This window comes from Trematomus bernacchii, unplaced genomic scaffold (assembly GCF_902827165.1).
Source record: "Trematomus bernacchii unplaced genomic scaffold, fTreBer1.1, whole genome shotgun sequence".
NCBI classification, from domain to species: Eukaryota; Metazoa; Chordata; class Actinopteri; order Perciformes; family Nototheniidae; genus Trematomus; species Trematomus bernacchii.
Genome location: NW_022988050.1, coordinates 13281346 through 13305813, shown reverse-complemented (window position 1 = coordinate 13305813; position 24468 = coordinate 13281346). Strand labels below are relative to the sequence as shown.

The 24468-nt window shown below is 38.7% G+C and overlaps 2 protein-coding genes across 2 annotated transcripts; both read right to left on the bottom strand.

Moving 5' to 3' along the window:
• Positions 1–8922: 8922 nt before the first annotated feature.
• Positions 8923–11303, bottom strand: arl4d (ADP-ribosylation factor-like 4D). The gene is made up of 2 exons (XM_034118992.1): positions 11210–11303; positions 8923–10308 (listed from the first exon to the last, which is right to left on the bottom strand). Exon 2 carries the CDS (start codon positions 10180–10182, stop codon positions 9577–9579), a length of 606 nt encoding a protein of 201 aa, XP_033974883.1. The 5' UTR covers positions 10183–10308; positions 11210–11303; the 3' UTR covers positions 8923–9576.
• Positions 11304–11891: 588 nt separating this feature from the next.
• On the bottom strand, positions 11892–21531 carry tmem106a (transmembrane protein 106A). The gene is made up of 8 exons (XM_034119930.1): positions 21391–21531; positions 19112–19282; positions 18263–18326; positions 17982–18135; positions 16508–16648; positions 16386–16429; positions 16245–16298; positions 11892–12600 (listed from the first exon to the last, which is right to left on the bottom strand). Exons 2-8 carry the CDS (start codon positions 19275–19277, stop codon positions 12492–12494), a joined length of 732 nt encoding a protein of 243 aa, XP_033975821.1. The 5' UTR covers positions 19278–19282; positions 21391–21531; the 3' UTR covers positions 11892–12491.
• Positions 21532–24468: the final 2937 nt, after the last annotated feature.

Below are 24468 nucleotides of genomic sequence, written 5' to 3'. Positions count from 1 at the left end.
ACACCTATATGCTGTGAGTTGATCATCGAGCCTTCATTGTAACGGTCGCGGGTACACTGTGTATGTGCGTGGGGATTGTTGCAGTAGAAAATTCAACTGTAGCGCCCGGTACATTAATGGGAAACCCTACATGTTTGAGCACCCTCTATGAAACGTCAAGCTACCCCACAGCACCACCAAAAGAAAATCTCTGGCGCCACCACTGTGGGCGAAGCCCCGGATGTTTCCAGGTCCAGGAAACGCCCCTGGTGTTCACCAACACGATTTCCCCATTTCTTTCGTGTCACACAGAACGATTTTAAAAGCAATGTAAATAATAACAAATTAGAAGGAAAAAAAGATTTAAAAAATACAGATTTCAGTATTCTGAGGCTCTGAGGCTCTGAGCCCCATTTATTTTCCTTGCGGACGACATTATACAATTTAAAATAAAAACAATAATCGTGGCATGATATTGAGTAAGATTTTTTTTAATGAACCACACAGCTTCCGGTCTTCCAAGACCCGACCGGACAAAAAGACGTGGTGCAGGCACGAAACATACTACCAATAGAAATACATTGCTTTTAAAATCGTTTTGTGTGACACGAAAGAAATGGGGAAATCGTGTTGGTGAACACGAATCAATAGATTACATTTATTTCGTGACTATAACACGAAATGCCGTGAGACTGGTTTGGTAAGCAGACAGGTCCAGGTCCAGGTAAAGGGGCAGAGGAGGAGAAGCAGAACAAAAAAGATGCAGCTTGGTAACTTTGATGGTCTTGCAGGGAATGAATGGAACTAGGCAGGTATATTAACTGAGAGACTGATGGTGGACGGGGAAGCCCAAAATCCACAGGTGCAAATACTGTATGCAGTTGATCACATCAAATATGTAATTTAAAAGGACAACACTAAGTTAATTTGTTAAAGGCTAACCTGCAGAACAGGATTCCATTGTTTCCTTTTAAGTAAAGTCAAAAAAAGTCATGTGACAGGGAAATCTAGTGGATGCATGGAAAATGACCATGAAAGGACCTGGGTAATTGGAAATGAGCCCCATGTACCTGAATCAATAAAATAAAGAAACAAGAAGTAACACATATTTAGAATGTTACAATTCTGCCTTTGTGGACATGTTGCACTATACTGAGTAATCTGCTACGTACATATGTTGGCAGCTTATGTCAAAATATTCAACACTGTATTCTTGATTGAAGGTAAGTTTGGTGCAGAAACAAATCAAAATGTAGTTATCTATGTGCAATTGTAAGTACAATTCTGACCATCTAAGTACCCAAGCATGCACCAAAGGATTTTTTTATTTCAGTTCAACATCAAAATTATCCAGGCTGAGGTTGGTGACACTTCCACACAAAACATAGTATAAGTAGCAGTATTTGTAGAAGTACTAAGAAAAGTTTAGACAAAATGTTTTGTACTGCAAGGATATTACATTTTAGTCTTCAGTATGAAACAATACATTTGTTCTATGACGGTTTTCTAACAAAAACATTCTATCTTGTTTTTACATGAGCTCTACAGCTCACGTGCAGCCTCACTCCCACATGTTCTTGCTATCTGTCCAAGGCTGAAAAACACCGGCCAGTTTACAGCTGGTCTTGCTTTCAGGGAAGAGCCACAGCACCCAGGGGTCCCACACTTGATGGAGCTCTGATCTTGATCTTCCAGGTGGGACGCAGAGTCAACAAAGAGGTCACATGGGGACAGACAGTCCGACCTCAAAGATAGAGACTTGGCTGCAGTGGATTGAATCAGCTTCTTTTCTGACACAGCTGTACTTCAGTGCATTGATATAGTACAAATTGTCCTGAATATGATGCTAGGTGAGATTTTAACTCATTTACTCATCTGGTATTCCCTGCATAGTAAACATTCAAATGTCTCTGTAGCAAAATAAATGCTTTCCTCACAGTTTTAAGGTATTTATCCAGTCCATTTAACTTTTTACTACATTGATTTGACATCTATAAGAACTCAAGATTGTACATACTGTCGGGGAAAAGAACACATGGTTAAATTGTAAGATAGGCATTATTATAGATTAAACTGCCCAACAGTTTTTATAGTTATTCAAATCAGCTTTAACTCTGCTAGCTAAAACATTCAAGTACTGTTTAGACAACTCATCATCATCAAAATGTGTGTACTTTTAAGTACTTGGCTAAACATATTTGTACAATATTTGTCCTATGGTATTTTCCCATTGTAATATTGTTAGTCCCCCTAATCTAGTAAATTGAGATTTAAGACATTTATGGGTAACTAGTTCACTGTAGAATACGTTTAATTTACATAAGTAGCAGAAGTGAAGCCTTGAATTTATATGAATTTGTTAGCACACTTGTGTACACTTTTTGACACTTAAATGCAGAAGAATAAATATAATGTATTACAATAAGTATGGCCAGTGTCTTCAGCATGTAGTGATTCACAGCCATGATCTCTGAGTCCATCTTTAACAGCAGCAATTATTTATGTCCCATTCCATCACATTAAATTATTCCATTGCATCAAATCAAACCACATTATTCCTTTGTCAGCACATTCACGGATCAGCCCACTGGCAGGGTGACACAAATAAACAGCCCTGATCCTGATGGAGCACCTCACAGCACGTCTGATCCACATCTAGGGGTTGCAGCTCAGAGGCCTGTCTGCTGTTAAACGGCAGTAATAGTCAGGATTAACAAGAGCTGGTGTTTTTGGTGGCCACTGGGGCATTGATCATGTACACCCCGCTAGCTGGCAAGCACCAGATGGGTTTCTGGGTAATCCTAGCGTGGGATCAGGGGTAGACCCAGGGGTGGAGGTGTGGGAGTGCAGCAGAATATACACTGGATTATCGCTGCCATATTAACCCATTTGTGCCAAGAGACTATGTTTAGTATGATAAGGAAAGATGCCACAACAATTTGGTCGTGATTGATCTTTACATCTAGAGTCAACGATGCTATGGACAAATCACACTTTCATCAATAGTCATAAAATAAAATAAAGAATGTCTTCCCTATGAGTTTTATATTCAACTTTTTAGTTCTTAGTTATTTGCCAAAGATATTCTATGCTCTTGGTAGTTTCTAAGATATAGCCATTTTCTTATCATACTATATTTAGTCTTTGGACACCTGGGATTATTATCTTTTTCCTAAAAGGTAATTATATATTAAATTAAAAAACAGTAGTCCCATCTCCCCAAATAAGAAAAACTTGCTTCACAGCCGGTTTGACCGATTTTGTCTTGAGATTTGTATTCAAAATATAATTTGGCACAAATGGGATAAAAGAGAAGACACCATAAAACGTGAGCAGCCAAAAAGAAGGTATTCAATTTCCAATACTGTTTTAAAATTCAAAACCAAATGTTCAAAAATGACTTCAATATGCTTCACCTCGTGAGAACTGTGCATCAACAGAACACAATAAGAAGGGCTTCTTGAATGATGATTTAATCTCAACCCTTTTTAAACTCACATGAAATCATCTATGAAGTCATATTTGAATCCCCCCTGCAGCCAAATAAGTTTGGTCATTAGGTTTGGATCACAGTAAATATGAGGCCCTTTATTTCCGCATGGCTCCCATGAGCAATGAATCACCCTTGACTCTGACTTAAATGTATTTGTGATTATGAATAAATGATCTCTGACCCCTGATGTGATACCAATTCTTCACACATAAAATGAAAATGATGACCGTCTTTTAGCTGATGGCAAAGGATGAATAAACGGGTGATTACATCCATATGTTTTGGTGCAGGGTCACCTCAGAGGTAAAGGGGATTTCATATCACCACAGAAGCCCCACCTACTGTGACATTGTTTTTCTCGAAACCAAGACATACAGCTTTGGTGTTTCTTCATTGTCAGCCCTAGGGTGAACGGCAGCACTAAAATCAAGCTATGGTTTTCCTCACAATCCCCAAGCTTCCATTCAATCCTACAGGCTCGGCTCTAAACGAAGGCCCAGTGGCAGCTTTACGACCTTTCAGGAATAAAAGCCAAAGCAACTAATCCAGCCCTCCCACCACCATTGTCCCTTTTAAACCCACAAAGGACTTTGACTCTGCAGCATGTCCGGTACAAACAGCCAACTCTCCTCTGAAGTACCATCCCCCCGCCTACATCCAAGGCAACGTCAACAAGGTCCATTTCCTAGAAAGATACTGTAGTAGGGACATGTAAGATACTTGAATCAATACCTAGAAAAACAAGGCAAATGACAGTGAAAGAGCAACACCTTTATATCAGAAGGAGATGAAATAAAGACACAAGTAGGGGGATAAAGAGGTTAAAAGAAAGATGGGAAAAGAAAGAGACAGTTATAAGGATTCCAGTATTGATCTGAGCTTCTATTTCCAATCTCTGTAACCTTAGCTGGATTGGACATCAAAGCAATTTGACCCCCACAGCTGCCCCCACGGGTCACCCTTTAGTGACTGCTGACTCCAGGTTGCCATAGTGACAGAAGAATTATGTCTAGGCTCTGTTTGGACGGGTTTAAGAGACTTGGATCTGTGCCCAGCACCCGATTGCTTTTAATCACGGGCACTATAAAAACGCTGCAGCAGAGCATTATTGCTTTTTTGCTTTTGTTCTATTGTTGTTATTCTTCTGGGTATTGTTTTATGTTTTTATGTTTTTTTGAGAAGAGGAAGAAACATTAGGTCTGTCACATCCCTCAGTTGAATTTCAAGTTTGTGCATCATCATAATATAAATGCCAATGTGGAACTGTCTGTCCGTAAAGCCATCCACCATTTTGTTCCAGATTGAAATATCTGAAAGGCATCATGGATTGCATGGATTGCCATGAAATTGTGTACATGTCGGTGAAAAAGAGAATGATTCCTAATCAGATGCTGCTCACTTAAAAAGGCTTTTGATACTGTGAACCATACTATACTGCTACACAAATTAGAACATTATGGCATAAGGGGTCAAGCCAAAGAATGGGTTAAGAGTTATCTGATAAATAGGCTACAATATGTGGATATAGACGAGGCGAAATCAAACAATCTTCCTATAACATGTGGAGTCCCTCAAGGATCAATTTTAGGTCCAAAACTGTTCCTGATTTATATTAATGACATAATCAACACCTCCGACATGTTAAAATTCATTTTGTTTGCCGATGATACCACCATTCTCTGCTCCCATCATAATCTTGGTGATCTTGTTAAAATTGTTAATGCAGAATTAGAAATACTATGTAACTGGTTTGCAGTTAATAAATTATCCCTTAATGTGGCCAAAACAAATTACATGTTATTCAATACAAAGTCTGAGAGTAGAAATGACTGTATTATACGGATTTGCAATACTGAGATAGAGAAAGTTGGTGCATGTACATTTTTAGGACTCATTGTTGATGAAAAACTCAACTGGAAGGTATTTTGTATCGTACTAAGAACATTCTCGAGGAAAAAATACTCAGAACTCTTTATAACAGTCTATTTCTCCCTTACCTTTATTACTGCTCCGAAATATGGGGAAACACGTACTCAACAAATCTACAAAAAATAATAACATCTCAAAAAAAGTATTACGAATAGTCTGTGGTGTTGGTAAATATGAACACACAACTCCCATATTTAAAAAACTCAATCTATTCAAATGTGTTGATATAGTTAAGCTTAAAAGATTACTGATTATGCACAACATTTTCCATAACAAAATGCCTACTAACATTCAAAAGCAGTTCCAAACCACAGTCAGGAAATACCCAACTAGGCATCCTAACTGGTTGTGTAGCAAGCCCTGTAGAACAACCATCAAATCACACAGCTTATCCATAATCGGAGTTAGAACGTGGAATGGACTTCACCCAGACCTTTCAAGTATCACTAGTCATCAACAATTCAAAATTAAAGTAAAAACAATTCTATTTGCAGATTACTCCAGCTAACAAGTATTGGATATTCCCAGTATTATTTATATATGCATTTACTTTTTTCTTGCCCTAACTTTTATTTTATTTTTTTCCAGTTTTCATTAGTTTTCTTTATTTCTTTGTACTCCTTAATTTCTATACGTTTTTGACGAAATAAATGCCATTGTTACTGTATATTGATGCTTATGATGATGCACGGGAGGGCTACTCCCCATAAGCTATGCTTCAGCCCTCCCACTTCTACTAATTTTGTTCATTTGTGTGTATGAATTATACGTTTTTGTTTTTGTATGATTTTAGTAGAATAAATAAATTTAAAAATAAATTTAAAAAACTTACCAAATTGTCAAAAGTGTGGTTACAAAGAACTTATTGATTGTATTTAAAGTCCCCACTTTTGTATCTTTAGGTGTGTTAAGTGATATACTAAAGGATCACAATGAACTGAGTTTATGGCTTCATTATTGTCATTCTATTTTTGACGTAATCACTGTAGTGCAGTGTTAGATGTGTTTTAATCAAGTAAAATCAATCAATCAATAAATGGTTCCCAGAGGATATACTGCTATTACTTTGGTGATTGCTTGGATTTAACTCTTCCGCTAACATGGGGTTCTGTCTCTGATTTTTGATGGGAATTAGTTTTAGTACAGACAATAATATTCTGCTCAATATGAATTTTAATCATTTTGGTGACTATTTTATTTGACCTCTTATGTTTAGCATTTCTGAAACATTGCTTTGTGACTAAATACCCTCAAAACATATGACATCAGCCGTTCCCATTAGCCTCAGCTGCCAATTTGTTAGCTTGCTGACATTAGCTCAAAGCTATACGCTGTGTCTAATGCTGCCTTGAAATGAAGGCTAGCAACATTTTGCAAGCTAGAAAGTAAAGCAATACAGGAAATGCTATGGCAAAATAACAAAACAAAAAGACTAGGCCGTTGGGATGTTTCAACATTTTTCTTCAGATATATTTTAAAAACTCAATTTACCAACAACCAAATAATGAACTTCCATGGCCTCCCACCATTTTTGAAAACGTCGTCAAACATGTCAGGTAGCTTTCAGAAAATGTCCACTATACAGGTTGTGAATACCTAAAGAGGGGGTCATACTTATGGAGTCATGTGAACGCAGTAAAAAAAATGCCTATTTTAAGGCAGCATAGGTACAGCTTCACTGTACAGCCTACAGAGCCGCTAGCATCTCTGTAGGCTGTAACCTCATAATCTTGTTAGGAACTTTTTAACAGATGGTGCCCCTTAGCAGTCATTGGATTGTGTTTTTGAGGAGAGGAAGATACATTTAGGTAGTTTATGACCTTGGGTTGACTTGATTTACTGGCCTGTGAATGATTTATGTCACATGGTTGCAGGGAAACACCTACTGTAGCTATGTGCAACCACATAAATAATCCCCAAGGCTTCCCTCATTTGCGTGTTTCTTGTCAGCCACCATTACACGTAAAGCATAAGAGGCAAGAGAGTGGCACAGGGAATAACAGGGACAGGTGGGTAACGGAATGAACGGAAACATGCAAAAATCACAATGCACATTCTGCTCCCTCAGGTTCCCCCCCTGTGGATGTATCACGGCTCGAAATTCAGCAAGTCAATCATGTGTGCAGTAGCTCCACTGCCAAAAAACAGCACATTTTCCTCAGCTGCAGTGTCTTTTACACCTTTTTTCTCAGAAACGTTGGCGTATAGCTGCCTCCACATGCCTCACAATGTGTCTCAGCTGTTGAAAACGCCGCATCATGATGCAAATGTATTCCGGCACCAGCTGCTGTGTCAAGATGATTCGGCAAAAGACATCCTTGAAAGTTTTAATGAGCTTACCTCAAGTAATGAGGACACTCAGGTCACGCAAGTCAAGATGTGTGCTTGCTTGGGCGTGTGTATCAGTGTCTTTTCATATTATATGCGCATGCATTTATGTCTGTTTTGACATTCAGCATTTAAACACACTCTGTGGGAGGCATCTGAGTAGGTAACAACTCATTATCTCCTCATGTCAAGCAAGAAAATGACGCAGCAGGGGCACACACACTCACACTGTGATAGTATGCAGGTCAGTAATGTGTGAGGGGAGATTGGACTTTGTATTTGTTGAATAACATCACATTTCAGGACCAAATTAATAGATTTGCAGAAAAGCAAGCGGGTTAAAAGACTTAAGCCCTTACAGATTTGCCACAAACTGAAACCGGGCATTCTGAACAAGCAAACAATCACCGAACTCTGTTACCATACACAGTGACGTGACAAAAACTCTGCCTGGATTGAACAAAAAACATGATTTAGGATAATAAATTAAAACAAAGAACCCTTCAAATATGACTACAAACTCATGTGATGATCATAACCTGATTTAGTTTCAGTTTGGAAGTCAGAGTAAAGCATCTGCTGATCTCACAACAGGGCTGAGCTGCCTCACCTCTCAACTACCTCAACACTAATCGATGCAATTACAATGTCAGCAGCTGGCAGACTAGAAGGTGGGAATCAAAGTAAATGGATTGTTTCAGATTGTGTGGGGAAGGAGGAGGGGGAGAACTCCCCTCTCTCTGCTGACTCAGGCATAAATAGGGAAGGAGTGTCACAACTCCAGACTTCAACATTTGGATATAATCCAGAATGAACTTTCTTTTTTGCTTTATTTTTGGTCTCCACCAACTCTTGAGGGAAAATCCGGCTCTTTTATCTGCTAAATAGTCCACCATGTTCCTCAGCATTTTTCAAACTGCTGCTAGGCACAGTGGTGTTTTCAGAGAAGATTCACTAAGAAAACCAAAAAGATGAGTATTAAAACCCCCACTTGAATGTTACATAGAGATACATCACTCATAGGATCCTTTGTTAATATAAACATTTTGATTACGGCAACTTTCATTGAAATACTGAATCATTTGCACAGATTCACAATTTCTTAGTCCCACTCCCAACCCTAAACCTCAAAATGATCCTTCATTCCCATTTATTAACTTCAAGGAAAACAATTAATTTTCTGTACAGTGCTTTTATTTATTAATTCTTCAGTGTTAAAAAATGTACAATTTGTATAAACATTATTATTATTAATAAAGTAACTGAAACTTAACCTGTGTGGCCACAAAGGGAATGCACTTGGGATAACTGTTCAGTCATGGCAACAAAATGAATTATACGTTTTAGCTCCTTCACCAACTGAAATCTGTCTTATTTCCAAAAAGAAGGTCCCTTTTGTCCAACACAAACACAGAAATATGGAATAAATATTTCGGGGAAGAATCCGTGGAACATAAACAACCATTTAGTGGAGGAAAATCTGTGCAAGCTTGTGAAGGATATTAAGGACATTCAAAATTCTATAGGAACCTGCCACATGGAAGTAAATCTTTATATATTGGTCCTACAGTTAACAGGCAAAGTCTTCTTTAAAACAAGTGTAGAAAAGCACTTAGTGAAAACTAATTGCTATCAAGGTTCCCTTCAAATCTATAATAGCTTTCAAGGGGCAGAACAAAGGATTTGTCGATACTGCTTCAATTATTATGAGCAAATCCATTCCTCCTGACCCTGCGGCCGAGGGTTATTGTTGTTGTGTTGGCACAAATCGCCCATTAAAAGGGTCCATTAAAGAAGTGTCCCAACCGTGGATAAATCTCCTAATGTCCACAGCGTCAATAAAGAGTTCATCTCCTCCTGTTCTTATTGTGCTTCACCATCTTCTTCCTCTTGAGAATCATCTCGTAAAGTTTCTCCAGGCCCTGTTGGAGCCCCTCACCATCCACAGCGCTGCAGCTCTGCACGTGATGCAGCGTGTACATGCTCAGTTCGTGGACAGAAAGCATCTTCTCCACTTCGCTGACGGACAAGGCTGACTCCTGGTCCTGCTTGTTGGCCAGGATTAGCACGGGGACCCCCTGGTTCTCCGACGTGCGGGTGATCTTGTGGAGCTCCACTTTGGCCTCCTCCATCCGCTCCACCTCAGTAGAGTCCACTACAAACACCAGGCCATCTGTCCGTCGGGTGTAAGACTTCCACAGGGGGCGCAGTTTCTCCTGGCCGCCAACATCCCACACCTGGAAGTTTATTGTCCGGGACGTCCCAACGGCCACCTTGATCTTCTCCGTGTTGAAGCCCTTGGTGGGGATGGTCTTCACGAACTCCTTCAGTTTGAGCCGGTAGAGCAGAGAGGTTTTTCCGGCCGAGTCCAGCCCGATAACAACCACGTGCAGGGACTGGAAGTTTGGCAGGAAGGACGTGTTAGGAGCGATATCAGTCAGCTGGTTTCCCATGGTTGCAGCCAGCAGATCACACCTACTTAGCGTCAGGTGACAGATTCCTGATTTAATCCTGTTTTAGTAGAGTGGCATTTGCTCCTGGTCCTCAAGAGGCAGACGGGATCAGATTGGGCTGGAGACCTTATCAAAACACAAACAGAGTTAATTTTTAATGAGAAGACAATGGGGGCTTCAGGAATGTCAATCATACCAAAGGGATTTTACAATAGATAGTGATGATTATCAGTAGATGTGAATTCATCCCAAAGTGTTTCCTGCTGAGTTCACGCCTGAGATTTATCACTTTAAGCCAATACTATTTATTCAATTCATGTCTGCACACTTTTAAATGTGATTATACAAAACAATAAATGCTTTAGCCACATTACAGAGCCAAACAACAGCTAATTGGCTGGCTGGGGTTTCCTGGAGCCTAAATCCTCTTACCGCTGCTAAACCTGAGAGGCTTTTCTTCAAGGCAGATTGATTTCAATGCAGTACATGGATAAGTATTCACTGTGTCTATGAGGACTGCTGCAGCAGCACTAATCCGGTTGTTGTTGACATCCTGATACCCATCAAACATCTGCCAGGAATTGTTTGTTTGTTTAGGATATATTTATTATATTTATTATTGACGAGCAGGCGAATTCTAATGCTGCATATTATTAGAAGAGTATCATTCAAGTATTATTGATTATAGAGGCTAAACTGCTCATTCATGTTGGTGAGTCGATGTTTTATGACTTTTTCTTTTTACATTATTATGTTGGGAATAAGCCACCGTCTTCCTCTCCAGCACGAAAACACCTAATTTATATTGCATGATGTTAACATAGTATTTTAAGTGTACGAACCCAAATAAATTACACCATTTAAAAATGTCCTACTATGCACAGAGCTTGAAATATAAACTTTAAGAGATAACCAGACTCAATTAAAGCTCAAAAATATAAAAATGCATGAGGGTTACACATCAGAAATAATTTAATCCCTAATATTAGATCCTGTCCTCGTTAATGTATGTTTAAAATAAACGTACCTCTTTATATGTGCAGCAAAAACATCATCCACAAGCAATAAACACGTCCATGGTGAAAAGATTATGTTTGTCCCGGCGGAAACATCCGCTCCTGTTCTCCTGCAGCAGCACTGAACAGCTCGAGAGGCACGAGAGCTCACAGCACCTAAAGCCCCGCTGACGTCACGGCCACCTAGAGAGATGCGCCCCGCCCCCTGCAGGTACAGCGGTTAACTGCAGGTTCTCTAGTGGCACAAGCAAAATAGATTTTTACCAACTAAATACAACAATTACAGCAGAATGGTTAAATGTAATATCATTTAATTATTTATACTGATGCAGGCATGCAAGTTGAAGTTGATTTTAATTATTTAGATTGCTATTGTTTAGGGATATTTTATAATTTGTGTTTGGTATCTTCATCTAGAATGTCAGATCCATAAAGTAAAAGTTGCAATATTTACTTTCAGCAGCACATTTTACTAAGGAAATTGCATATTTATGACTGAATTGCCTCATTTAATGGCAGCTCTACATGTTAACTTACCATAGCCTGTCTACACCGTCAGCTTACAAAGCGTTGGCTCCACCCTGTGTCCACGATCAAGATCTCCAAGAGCAACATTTGGGTCTTGTTTTTTTAGTTTTCTATACATTAACATTATATTGGTTGTCAAATAAAAACAGATTCTAACAGACAGAATCTTAAATGCCAAAGTTTAATGCAGTGCAAATTACATAAGTCACGATTATCATAGGTGATATCATACAAAATATGGCATCGTTTTCCCAAAACATTGTGAATCAGTTAAAATGTTAAGAAACAAACACATCGTCATACAAAATCCACATTTGTCACATTTTATATTGTGCTTTTACACAAATGTAGGACACCCCTTATAGAACACATAATAGAAAAATAATTGTTTTAAGTTGTACAGAAGTGTATTTTAAGCATCAATATGTTTCTATTGTAATATTGAAGTGAATGATTGAAGTCTTATTAAGGCATGCTAAAACAACATACATAAATGGATACGTGTTTTAATGTAACCAAGCACATTTTTCTCACTGTTTGCTAGAGGAATTTAAGTACACGTTGTTGCTAATACTTGATCTCTACTCAAGTACAATGTTGAATGCAGGACTGTTTTCATTGGTGGTTTCCTGAATCACTGGATAAGATGCATTTTCACAGTAGTTATCATTCACAAAGTCACATCCCCGAAGAAGATGAAAAAGGTGCAATGTAGCAATATTCATTATTTCACACTCCCACATTGGTGGTTTCCATTTGATCTCATCATCTCACGGGATGAGGGATTGTTGAGTTGGTGCCACAGTCAATATACTCATAGGTGTCCAGAGACAGCTGCTCAATGTGAGAGAGATAGGAAATATTCAGTGTCATTCTGGGGAGAAAAGAAAAATAATATTTTAAAGCTGAACCAATCAATATTTATTGGATCAATGGTTGAAATAACGATGCGCTGCATAGTGTTTCAGTGTCTTTTAGCACCTTGTTTTGGTTTTCAACTTACAAAAAGAGCCAGATATTTTTCTAGTTTGTTGAGACCAAAACGTAATTTTTTTAAGGCAAGGCAAGGCAAGGCAAGGCAAGTTTATTTATATAGCACCTTTCAACACAAGGCAATACAAAGTGCTTTACAAAAATGAAAGACATTAAGAAAATGGCATTTAAAAACCGTCATTAAAAAGCAAGATAATAAAATAAACATTAAAAGAAAAAAATACATGGATAAAAGTTACAGTGCAGTTTAAGATGTGAATAGTTCAATTAAAAACAGCGGCAAAAAGAAAAGTCTTCAGCCTGGATTTAAAAGTAGTCAGAGTTGCAGCGGACCGGCAGGTTTCTGGGAGTTTGTTCCAGATATTTGGAGCATAATAACTGAGCGCTGCTTCTCCATGTTTAGTTCTGACTCTGGGGACAGAAAGCTGACCAGTCCCTGAAGACCTGAGAGTTCTGGATGGTTCATAATTCAGCAGTAGGTCAGACATGTATTTTGGGCCTAAACCATTCAAAGTTTTATAAACCAGCAGCAATATTTTTGAAATCAATTCTTTGACACACAGGAAGCCAGTGTAAGGACTTCAGAACAGGGGTGATGTGATCCACTTTCTTAGTGTTAGTGAGGACTCGAGCAGCAGCGTTCTGAATCAGCAGCAGCTTTCTAATAGATCTTTTAGTGAGGCCTGTAATGACACCATTGCAGTAGTCGAGTCTACTGAAGATAAAAGCATGGTTTTCCAAATCCTGCTGTGACATTAGTCTTTTAATCCTCGATATATTCTTAAGGTGATAGTAGGCTGATTTAGTAATTGTTTTAATGTGACTGTTGAAACTCAGGTCAGAGTCCATGACTACACCTAGATTTCTGGCTTTATCTGTTGTTTTGAACATTGCAGACTGAAGCTCAGCGCTAACTTTTATGCGTTCTGCCTTGGCTCCAAAAACCATTACCTCAGTTTTATCTTTGTTTAATTGGAGAAAGTTCTGACACATCCAGTCATTCATTTGTTCAATGCACTTACTCAGTGTTTGAATTGGAGCATAGTCTCCTGGTGAAATGGTTACGTAAAATTGTGTGTCATCCGCATAGCTATGGTAACTTATTTTGTTGTTTTTCATTATCTGAGCCAGTGGTAGCATGTAGATGTTAAAGAGAAGAGGCCCCAAGATGGAGCCTTGAGGAACCCCACATGTCATATTTGTCAACTCAGATGTGTGTTACCTATAGAAACAAATTTTTTCTGTCCTTTAAGTAGGATTCAAACCAATTTAGAACTGTTGCCGAAAGTCCCACCCAGTTTTCCAGTCGGTCTAGTAATATGTTGTGGTCAACAGTGTCAAACGCAGCGCTGAGGTCTAATAATACTAACACTGAAGTTCTGCCACTGTCTGTGTTTTAAGTGGATGTCATTGAAGACCTTTACAAGAGCAGTCTCAGTGCTGTGGTTTGGACGAAAGCCTGACTGGAACACATCCAAACAGTTATTTAAATGCAAGAAATTACTCAACTGTTGAAAAACAACTTTTTCAATGATTTTACCTAGAAATGGCAGGTTTGATATTGGCCTGTAATTGTTCATTACTGAAGCATCTAGATTATTATTTTTTAAGAGCGGTTTAATGACTGCAGTTTTCAGGGCCTGTGGAAAAACACCTGAGTGAAGAGACTTGTTTACTATGTGAAGTAGATCTGAGGCCGTGCAATGAAAAACATCTTTGAAAAATCCTGTTGGAATAATATCAAGGCAGCAGGAGGAGTCAGATGTTGTATAATATCCTCTAGGTTTTTATCATTAATCTGATGGAATTGTGTCATGATGTCTGAATTGATTTTAGGTGGACACAGGGACAACACATTTGCTGTACCTGATACAGAGGCACTGACTGCTTGTCTAATTTTCTGAATTTTGTCAGTGAAGAAGGAGGCAAAATCATTGCACGCCCTGGTGGATAGAAATGTCGTGCATTTTTCAATTCCATAAAATTATAAAAGCCAAGTCTCTCTTTATAGATTTCAAAATGAACCTGGAGATTTGTTTTTCGCCACCTACGTTCAGCTTTTCGACACTCTCTTTTTTCTGTTTTCACGGTCATGGCCTTTGTCCATGAAGATATTTTCTTGCAAGACACTTCCTTTATCTTAGTTGGAGCAATGGCATCTATAACATTTTGAATTTTTGAATTAAAATGATCTACTAGCTCATTTACTGAGATGTTAGCAGGGGCAAGTGTGGAAGAAAAATTATTTTGAACATTTTTGTGAACAGAAATAGAGCCCTCAAAGAAGACACAGGAATGATCAGAGAGTGCAACATCAGTCACCACAACCTTAGAGATATTCAGACCCTTTGAGATAATTAAGTCCAGAGTGTGCCCCTTATTGTGCGTGGGCTCCGCCACATGCTGGGTCAGTCCATAGTTATCAAGAACACAAAACAGTTCTTTAGCCCCTCTGTCCTGGGGGTTGTCAACATGGATGTTAAAATCACCAACAATGACTGGACGGTCAAAGTCAATACACACTATAGACAGCAGTTCAGTAAAGTCATCAAAAAAGCTTGCATAGTATTTGGGTCTATAGTTCCTAAATATCTATAGATATTTAGGATATATCTATAGATATTTAGGAACAGAGCTCGAGAGGAGCATTTCAGCTGAAGGGCCACATATTCAAAAGAAGCAAAGTTCCCATAAGATGTCTTCCTGCATTGAAGGGAATCATTGAACGCAATAGCAACTCCACCTCCTTTCTTATGCATTCTTTCCTGACTCATAAAACTAAAGTTGGGAGGGGTTGATTCGATAAGAACAGCTGCACTGTTATTTTGTTCAATCCAAGTGTCCGTTAAAAACATAAAATCGAGATTGTGCTCAGTGATAAAATCATTGATTAAAAATGTTTTTCCTGGCAAAGATCTGACATTTAATAAAGCTAGTTTAAGTTTGTTAAATACACTATCAGTCAGATTTTTTGTGACAAGCTGTGGCTGACATGGAATCACTGCTAAATTTGATAAACTCACACAAACGTTTGAGCGCTTCCTGTTTCTAAGCTGATTCACCGATCTTAATCTATTACCTATCAACAGGTACATGAATTTACATGAATGCTTGTTTGCAATAACAACTTCATAAGGTTATAATATGTCGATGTTTTCAGATTGTTCAACTGCCCTTAATAGCCAGAAATACATGAATGCTGTTTTAAATGTTATCACAATGACAAAGTTCGATTGATCACTTTTCCCTGCGGTAAAACCTGTTAAATTATCTTTTTAGAGGCCTTTTAGAGTTTTTGTATGGCCAATGAAAGCTGCCAAAGTTTGACTTTAGTGTGTCTGTCTTATCATCTCTTCCCCTTTTATCTCCAAATCAAATGTCTCATTGAAAGATTAACCCTTTATATAAAAAGAGAACCAGTGTGTGGCTGTGATTGTGACCATGCTTTTTACACGTAGTGGGTGTGAGAAATGCTGTGAGGCGGCTGCCTCCTCCGGTGTTTGTCAGATTGAGATTGATACTTACTGCAGCTGCAGAAATAACGTGTGAATCTTGAAAGACTTCGACTTGCAGTAAGTGCTGAAAGAGAAAGAGGCAGTTGAGTTCAGACATATAAACAATAATGATGGAGGAATATGTTACTTTCTCACAGTATTTCAAACTTACTTCAAGCCTTTATCAGCAATAGGCAGGTCAATTTGAAAGGTGTACTGCAAAAGAAGGAGGAAATGAATTGCGTGTCAAATACAACAACAGTATGAATGCGAGTCATCCTGCGTGTAACTCACCGAATTTTGTGAGCGGGCCTGGATGTCGGTCATGTTAGAAATCTTGGCTTTACCCACAACTGCGTTAGAGATAAGACCCTGAACGCTAAACTCCACAATCTTCACTGGGACATAGTTCTGGTTGGAGATGTTGACAAGATTCTAGAAGAGAGAACACACACAGCTGGTCAGGTGCAGCAAACACACCTTTCCATCATTAAAAAGTCAGCGGGAACTTTGTCCTGTAACTGCAGCAGCTATCTACAGTCAGTCATGTGAATGCAACTCAGACACTTCTTGGTGGACGAGGTTTTCACACCTACAATAAAAATATGGTTGCTCAGAATGTTCAGCAGAGAGCAAATAAATGTCACACTTTTTATTGCACACTTACACACAGTATAACACACTGTAGCTGTGTCTCAGGGGCTAGCTTTAGGGTTGACATTGTTAGCTTTCTTTTCTAGCTGTTTGATGGGTGCTAACTAGAATATGCTTGGTTTCAATCTATGTTTTATAGTTACTGCTAACAACAAGTTACACATTTGTTCAGCCTCAGAGTTGGCAGGGCTTTGCGAGAAAAAAAACACACGGCCAATGAAAACAGCCCAAAAACAAACTATTCCCCCGCCAAACCATATACTGACACACTGATTTTTCAATTCCAACAGCATCTCTATCATTGCCAAATGTAGTGTTTCTTCTACAAAGTAAGACCACACATGGTTAATGTTCCAGCATACACAGTTTTCCCTGAAGAGTTATTTCCCTTAGTTTCTAAAAAAAGGTCTTGTGAAATGTAATTATTATATAATAGAGCTAGAATAAAATCCAAAGATAGAAAATCTTTGGGTTTTATGACTCCGCTCATCAGGTTAGATCCTGGTTTCCAAAATAGCATTACTTCATCATTTTTGATTTTAAGATATTTGTGTCATTGTTTTTATAATGAGAGCGTAAATTCCTGACTTATGGTCCATAAGTCCAAGAAAATGTTTTCGAAAGATTGGAAGAAATTCAGTATTCTGAGATATAGCTTTCACGAGAATGGCATGGCATCATTTTTGTTTATGTAAAGTCAAACAATACTCAATTCAATTGTGTGTTTGTATGCATAGGAGTCAGTTTGGTAAGATGTTGATATGAGTAAATTATCTAATGACATACATTTAAAAGAAATATATATGATTCATTTAATTTGCATACACAATAGGCCAACAAGTGATTGAAACAATTCATCCCGCGATAACATTTCAAACGCAACCCAATAATATTATCACTACTACTTATTTTATATATATATATATATTGTTAATGTATGAGCAAGACTCTGGTCCTGATTCACTTTCAAACTAAAATATAGCTTCTTTAATTTTGGCGTTGCACTTTCCTTTACCATAGACACAAATGCAATCCCTGCACATTGTTATACTTCCAAACAACAAAGAGGTGGCACAGATGTACATGTAACAGCATTACTGTTCCTTTTACTTACTGTGACCTCCATTTTCACAGTGTCTGGTGTGAAGTACACCATGACTGACAGCACAGACACAGGCGTCAGAGTGACACTCCGGGGGAAGAGGAAGAAGAGGATGAGAGTGCAAACGAGGAGACACAAGACCATTGACACGCACACGTACAGCTTCCTGAAAAACAATACACACATGCTGAATTATATGTGTCATGGTGATACCCTTACTTACATGTGCATGTTCAAGAGACATAAACACACTCACACTAACACATACACACACGCATTCATAGGTCACTTACGTGCGCCTTGGTTTCAGCCTCACATCATTACAGGGTATTACAGCCACTAACTGGTCTTCATGGCCTGGCAATACAAAAACACAGCTTGTTTAACCACAAAAATGATCTGAAACTGGCATCTCGTAAATGGTTATTATGTCTGGTGCTGTTTAGGAAATGTAACATATAATCTTTAATAGTTGTAATAATAAAAGGGCATATTTCAGTACTGTATAAAATATTGCTTTCCTACTCATCTGTATCCTCTGATGGTCTGAAAGACTTGATGAAAAGGATAACCGACACTTACACTAATTTTAACGTACATTAATTTATTAGTTAGTAAAACTATTATATTCTCTCGTGATATTTTTATGAACTACACGTAAATTGTTTTATTGTTTAAATCTGAATATTTTATTCTGAAAAGGAAAAGTGAAGCCTTTATCACTGCTTTGCTCTTTGCTCTTGGCCAATAACGGTGCATATGTCCAGTTTTTATAATTAATAAATAAAGATAAAAATTACTAAACAGTACAGAGACATTTTACTGGTGACTATCTGGGTCAAACAACCTCCTGCCTTTCATTTTTTATTTGTATATTTCTTGCCTTTGTCATCTGACGTGAGATTGTTTTGTAACTCTATGGTTTGAAGAGATATTCTTTTCCAAAAACATGAAGTGAAAGTGGAACAGTAGTGGCAAAACAAAGTTCTGCTGCATACACGTTTGTGACTCTCGTTTTGACTTAGTTCCTTTAGTTGTTGGATGTGAAATGAAACATAATTTGAGGATGATGGTCTCAGTTGGCTGCCCTTGCACTAAAGCTGCTCAGAAGGCCGTCAAAATCATCAAAAAAGAAGACCAACCTCTGGGAATCCTCCCGGTGCCGCGACATGTGGGGCAGGTATCTCCTGCTGAGGTCCCATTGATGGCGCCGTACGGAGGGAAATACTTCAGAGTTTTCACCTTGTCCATCCCTTTGATCACATCAGGTACTTCTGTGGTTTTGCTGTTCTTCGCTGGTGCAACCATTGCACCTTTAACAGAAGAAAAAAAGAGAAGAAAATGGCTGAAATATTCTCCTAAAACTAACCAAACAGCCAAATGACGTGTTGCAATAGGAAATATATTGTGACTTAGCAGTTTAAAAGTTTGAATAAAAGTGAAGATCTAACTAAAACATTGTCAGAGAACAGGGAACATCATTTGTATTGTTTTCCATCTGAGCTGTCTAGTATAGCAGTATAGTGCCAATAAAAACTTATAAGGAGACGTTTGAGAATTTTAATGTGATGCACACAAAGTGCCCAACCCTCATGGGTAAATTGACACCTGAGATACAGCTGCTGTGGTTTAACATTGCATCCCATTAGAAATGACTTATAATGGCATATTAGCCAAATCTTCCAAATGTTTCAGATAATATCTGCTATGGAATATGTTCCTTTCCTGGAGCAGAAGTCAAGTTTTTCTTATCCAGTCTAAAGAATTTAGCATTTATAGAGGCCATTTTCTCTTAAAAGTAAATCCCTTACTGTATGTCCTCGTTGACAGGACAGTCAAACACAAAGTGAACTTCATTCTCATAGCCCCCTTACATACATTTTGTTTTTCACTAAGATAGGACTAAGGATGGGAAGGCTCAGAAACGACCAAAATATGATAAAAGCAACTTCTTTCCCCAGATATCTTTTTTTTTGTTGAACAACCTCAAGTGGAACTAATTTCTCTAAATGGCCAATTAACGCCCATTCTTGTGCTAAATGTCCTCATGTGATCAGAGTCCATGGTGTGGGAGTGACAGAGAAACTCCAGCAGTGACTTATGTTATAACTGACTTCACAAAGAAATGAATAAATATAATGCATATATTAAAAAATCCTGTTCCTTCAATTGAAATTATCTAATCTTTGAGCAAAAGGTCTTGAAGAACACATGTGATAGCATTTAGGAATTTAAACACATTTGGGCTTTTGTTTTGCAAAGTAAATGAGCTTTTAGTATTCACTTGTGTTGTACCATCTCCGACAGGATTAAATGATTATATGACACATTTTTACCAGTATTTTTCTGGCAATGGTGCAATAACTAGCACTTTCTGTGTAGTGTTACAACACTTCACTGGCGGTTGAGTTTATTAATCAGGCACAGAGTCTTTCTGTTTTCACAATGTGATTAACTTGTGAAACCAGGATCAAAGCTGGTATAAAATCTAAAAAGCAGCAGCCTAGTATTAATTGTATATATACTGAGCATTATGTATTTGAAGGCAACTGCTGCCATACATCATAACATAAAAAAAGCCTTATTTTGAACTTTGACTTCAACAAGTGGATTTGGACTCCTTCCCGTTTTTCTAAAAATTAGCTGAGCTGGTTTGTTTTGTTGGTTATGTTGCTCTGTAGCTCCACTGACTTACAGTAGGCCCAATAAAAGTAAAATGAAAAACAATCTTACAATAGCCTACATTCTTCTTTCTAGGAAGTGTCACATGGGTGTTCTCACTTTATTTTGAAGCCCAATTTTAAAATAAAGTTTGAAATAAAACACACAATTAATAACTCTTCAAACATAAAGAGGAAGTTATCTTGTAAAATATAGAAATCATGATAATTTACATTGCCTATTTAATGGCTTAATCAGGAATTGATCATACAAATTGAAGTTATATTCACCTGCATAGTTGGAAAGAATATAAAAGGTAAAATTACTACTGTATTAACGGCAGACATTTCAAATGCAGGACTTGTACTTGTAATTCTTCCGTGTATTTATATTGCCGTATTGCAAATAATACTTAAATTAAAGATGTGAATACTTCATCCACCAGTTAGGAGCAAGATAATAGCATTTTGGACGTGTTTCATTTGGATTTAATGTTAAACTTTACATTGTTTATTAGATTCAAACCTCCTGGGAGACACCTCCCATTAGATAACCTCCATCAAAGATGGCGCAAACAGAAGCGATGGTTTGCACTTTGGAGATCATGTATCACTAATCTATCTGACACCATATTATTAGCAACATGCCTTTGAAACCTAGATGTCGCAGTGAAACATGGTTAGCAAAGACGCAAAACATGATGAGATGATTGATCCCGCATTACTGCAGCGGGCAGAAGTCAATAAAAACAAGTGTTTACCTGACAACACGACTCAGCTCCGAGTTGAACTGCTCCACCGCTTACTTCTCTGTAGTTTTAAAAAGATATGAAAGCTAAATGGTGACCGCCTCATACCTCCAGTCTACAGAGAAAAGTGGGAGGATCACTTCCTCCTTTAGGTGACAGCTCGGTTACAGCTGCAGATCACATGTGCTGCTTTCCATTTACTTATAAAGAATGGCAACACATTTTCACACCTAATCTAAAAAATGTGCAACTAACCCCAAACGTTATAGTTCAAGCTATTTTGACCCTGGCATCTTATTTGTTATACCTTGGCCAGATTAACCTGAGCCAAGGGGGACCCTCCTGACCCCAAACAATGATGACCCCCAACCTTAGAGTATCTCGAAGATTTTCATTTAAGTCACAGTCTATTGCTTAATTGAGCATAATGAGGAACAGATTAAGTATTGCCATATTTATACCTTAACAATTGATACAAACTGGACATATTCTGAATTAAAGGGGCCCAATATCCTTATTGGGGGTTTCCCTTTCCTGTAGTGTTTTCTCCCACATACAGTAGTTTTACTAATTGCATTTACTGCCCCATTAGTTCTGGGACTTGTAGTATCAGCAGAGGTGGAAGAAGTATTTGGAACCAGAGTCAGAGTGTCGGAATACTCTGTTACAAGTAAAAGTCCTGCATTCAAGTACAAAAGTATTTTCATCAAAATATACTGAAAGTACCAAAAGTAAAAATACTTATTCTGCAGATTGGTCCATTTCAGAATAATATACATCATATGTTTTCCTTATAAGTATTGATGCATTAAAGTTGTCAAAGCTGGTAAAGGTGCAGCTAGTTTTAATGAATTTGTATGCTGCAGGGTAGCTTTTGAATTTACTCCAGGTGTAACTAAAGTCTGATTTAAGAGTTGATTATATTTCACATTATTCATCCAAATCTGCAAAGTAACTAAAAGTGTTAAATACATGTAGTGGGGTGAAAGTACTCACTTGAACTATGAATTGTAGTGGAGTAGAAGTACAAAGTAGCATAAAATGGAAATTCTCAAGTAAAGTATCTCAAAATTGTACTCAAGTACAGTACTTACGCCACTTAGTATCAGACTGCATTTGTTACAGGGTGATGCCAAATCAATCATGACCCTAAGTAAATCCCGCTGATGATAGTTAGTATGTTCTTTTTCTTAAAGCTTGGGTAGGAACATTTGGGGAAGCAAGCCAGAGTGAGTTAGAGATTTAACATGACCCAACCGAAAAAACAATCCCAGTGTTGCGAACTGTCAATATTGGTCAAGGTGAGATTTCCATATCTCGGATTATGATGACGCAGACACCACAAATATGTCAGAGCTGGAAACACTGACTAACCAGAGCCGTTTTGGGAAAAGGGCTTAAAGAGACAGGCACTTAAAACTGAGCATTTCAGACAGGTGGTGATGACAAGTATGCTCAGATACAGTATGAGAAAATTGATGTTTTTTTAAACATTTATGTACTTTCTAGTACAAACTCAAAACTGTATGAACCTTAAAATTATATGTCAAGTGCAGTGAGTCAGCCTCTTGGCTACCGACATACATTAGTAATGCAGCTTTGATGTACACAAGCGGTCATAAAATATGTTAAACCCAACCTCATTCTGTCAGAAATGCAGCATCATCACTCCTGTATCTGTGACAACCCTGTGGTTGTCCAGCATGTGGTGCTGTTGTAACCTTGGTTTTCCTTGTAATCAGCAGTGATGAGACCCACCTGTGGCACCTGGTTCCAGTATTTAAGAGGGCTGCAGAACAGGCTCTCGCTCTCTCTCGGCTGCCCTGCTCGGTGCACCAGGCCACCGCTCCTCTGTGTGTTTTATTGTTAGTTGTAACCACTGTGTTGGGATAAATAAATGATCGTTTTGGGCAACTCCTGTGTGGAACTGTTGTCCTTTTGTCACAAGCAGAGCCAGCTTGTAACATATGGGGGCTCGTCCGATCCAAGAACCAGGTGATATTTGTTTACTTGATTTGTCTGCCTTGATTGTTAGACAGTTTATTCCTGGTGTAGGGCATTAAGGAGTAGCTTTGGGATTACCTTTCCTGATAGGCATAAGCAACATCTCCTTTAGGGGAGCTTGTTGGTTTGTTGTTTTTGTTTGTTGTTTTTGATGATGATTCGACATTTTTGTCATGGGTACACGTCCGTGGCTGTCTTGGTGAGTAACAGCTTCGCTGGGGCTTTACCGGGTCATTGGGTAAGTGTTTAAAACACCTGTCGTGGCATGCATGAAGACTAGGGTGAGACAAGATAGTTAGTATTGGGTAGGCAAACAAATCCTTTTAAGTGTCTGTGCACCAGGTTCAAGGGAGTTTGCATAATCATGGCTACATTGATGGATTCTGTTAAGAGTCCCAGTGTGGAACTGCTGGAAAAATGTACCAAAGACCAACTGTTAAAGATTGCAGAGCATTTTGAGGTAGACGTTCCAAAGCAGGGTCGTAAAGACACCATAGTGACTACGTTACAGGCCCAGTTGGTACTGCAAGAAGTTCTGCCAGCAGTGGCTGTCGATGGTTGTTCCGAGGATGAGTTGGCTGAGAAGGCAGCTATAAATCCAGGGCGGCAGAGAAGTGCAGGTTTTTCTTTGTCTGACTTTGGTGAAATGACATTTGAACAGAGAAAGGAAATAATGCTGCTGCAGTACCAACAAGACAGTGAACGTGAGGAACGAGCAAGTGCTCGTGAGGAACGAGCAAGTGCACGTGAGGAACGAGCAAGTGCACGTGAGGAACGAGCAAGTGCACGTGAGGAACGGGCAAGTGCACGTGAGGAACGGGCAAGTGCACGTGAGGAACGGGCAAGTGCACGTGAGGAACGGGCAAGTGCTCGTGAGGAACGGGCAAGTGCTCGTGAGGAACGGGCAAGTGCACGTGAGGAACGGGCAAGTGCTCGTGAGGAACGGGCAAGTGCTCGTGAGGAACGGGCAAGTGCTCGTGAGGAACGGGCAAGTGCTCGTGAGGAACGGGCAAGTGCTCGTGAGGAACGGGCAAGTGCACGTGAGGAACGGGCAAGTGCACGTGAGGAACGGGCAAGTGCTCGTGA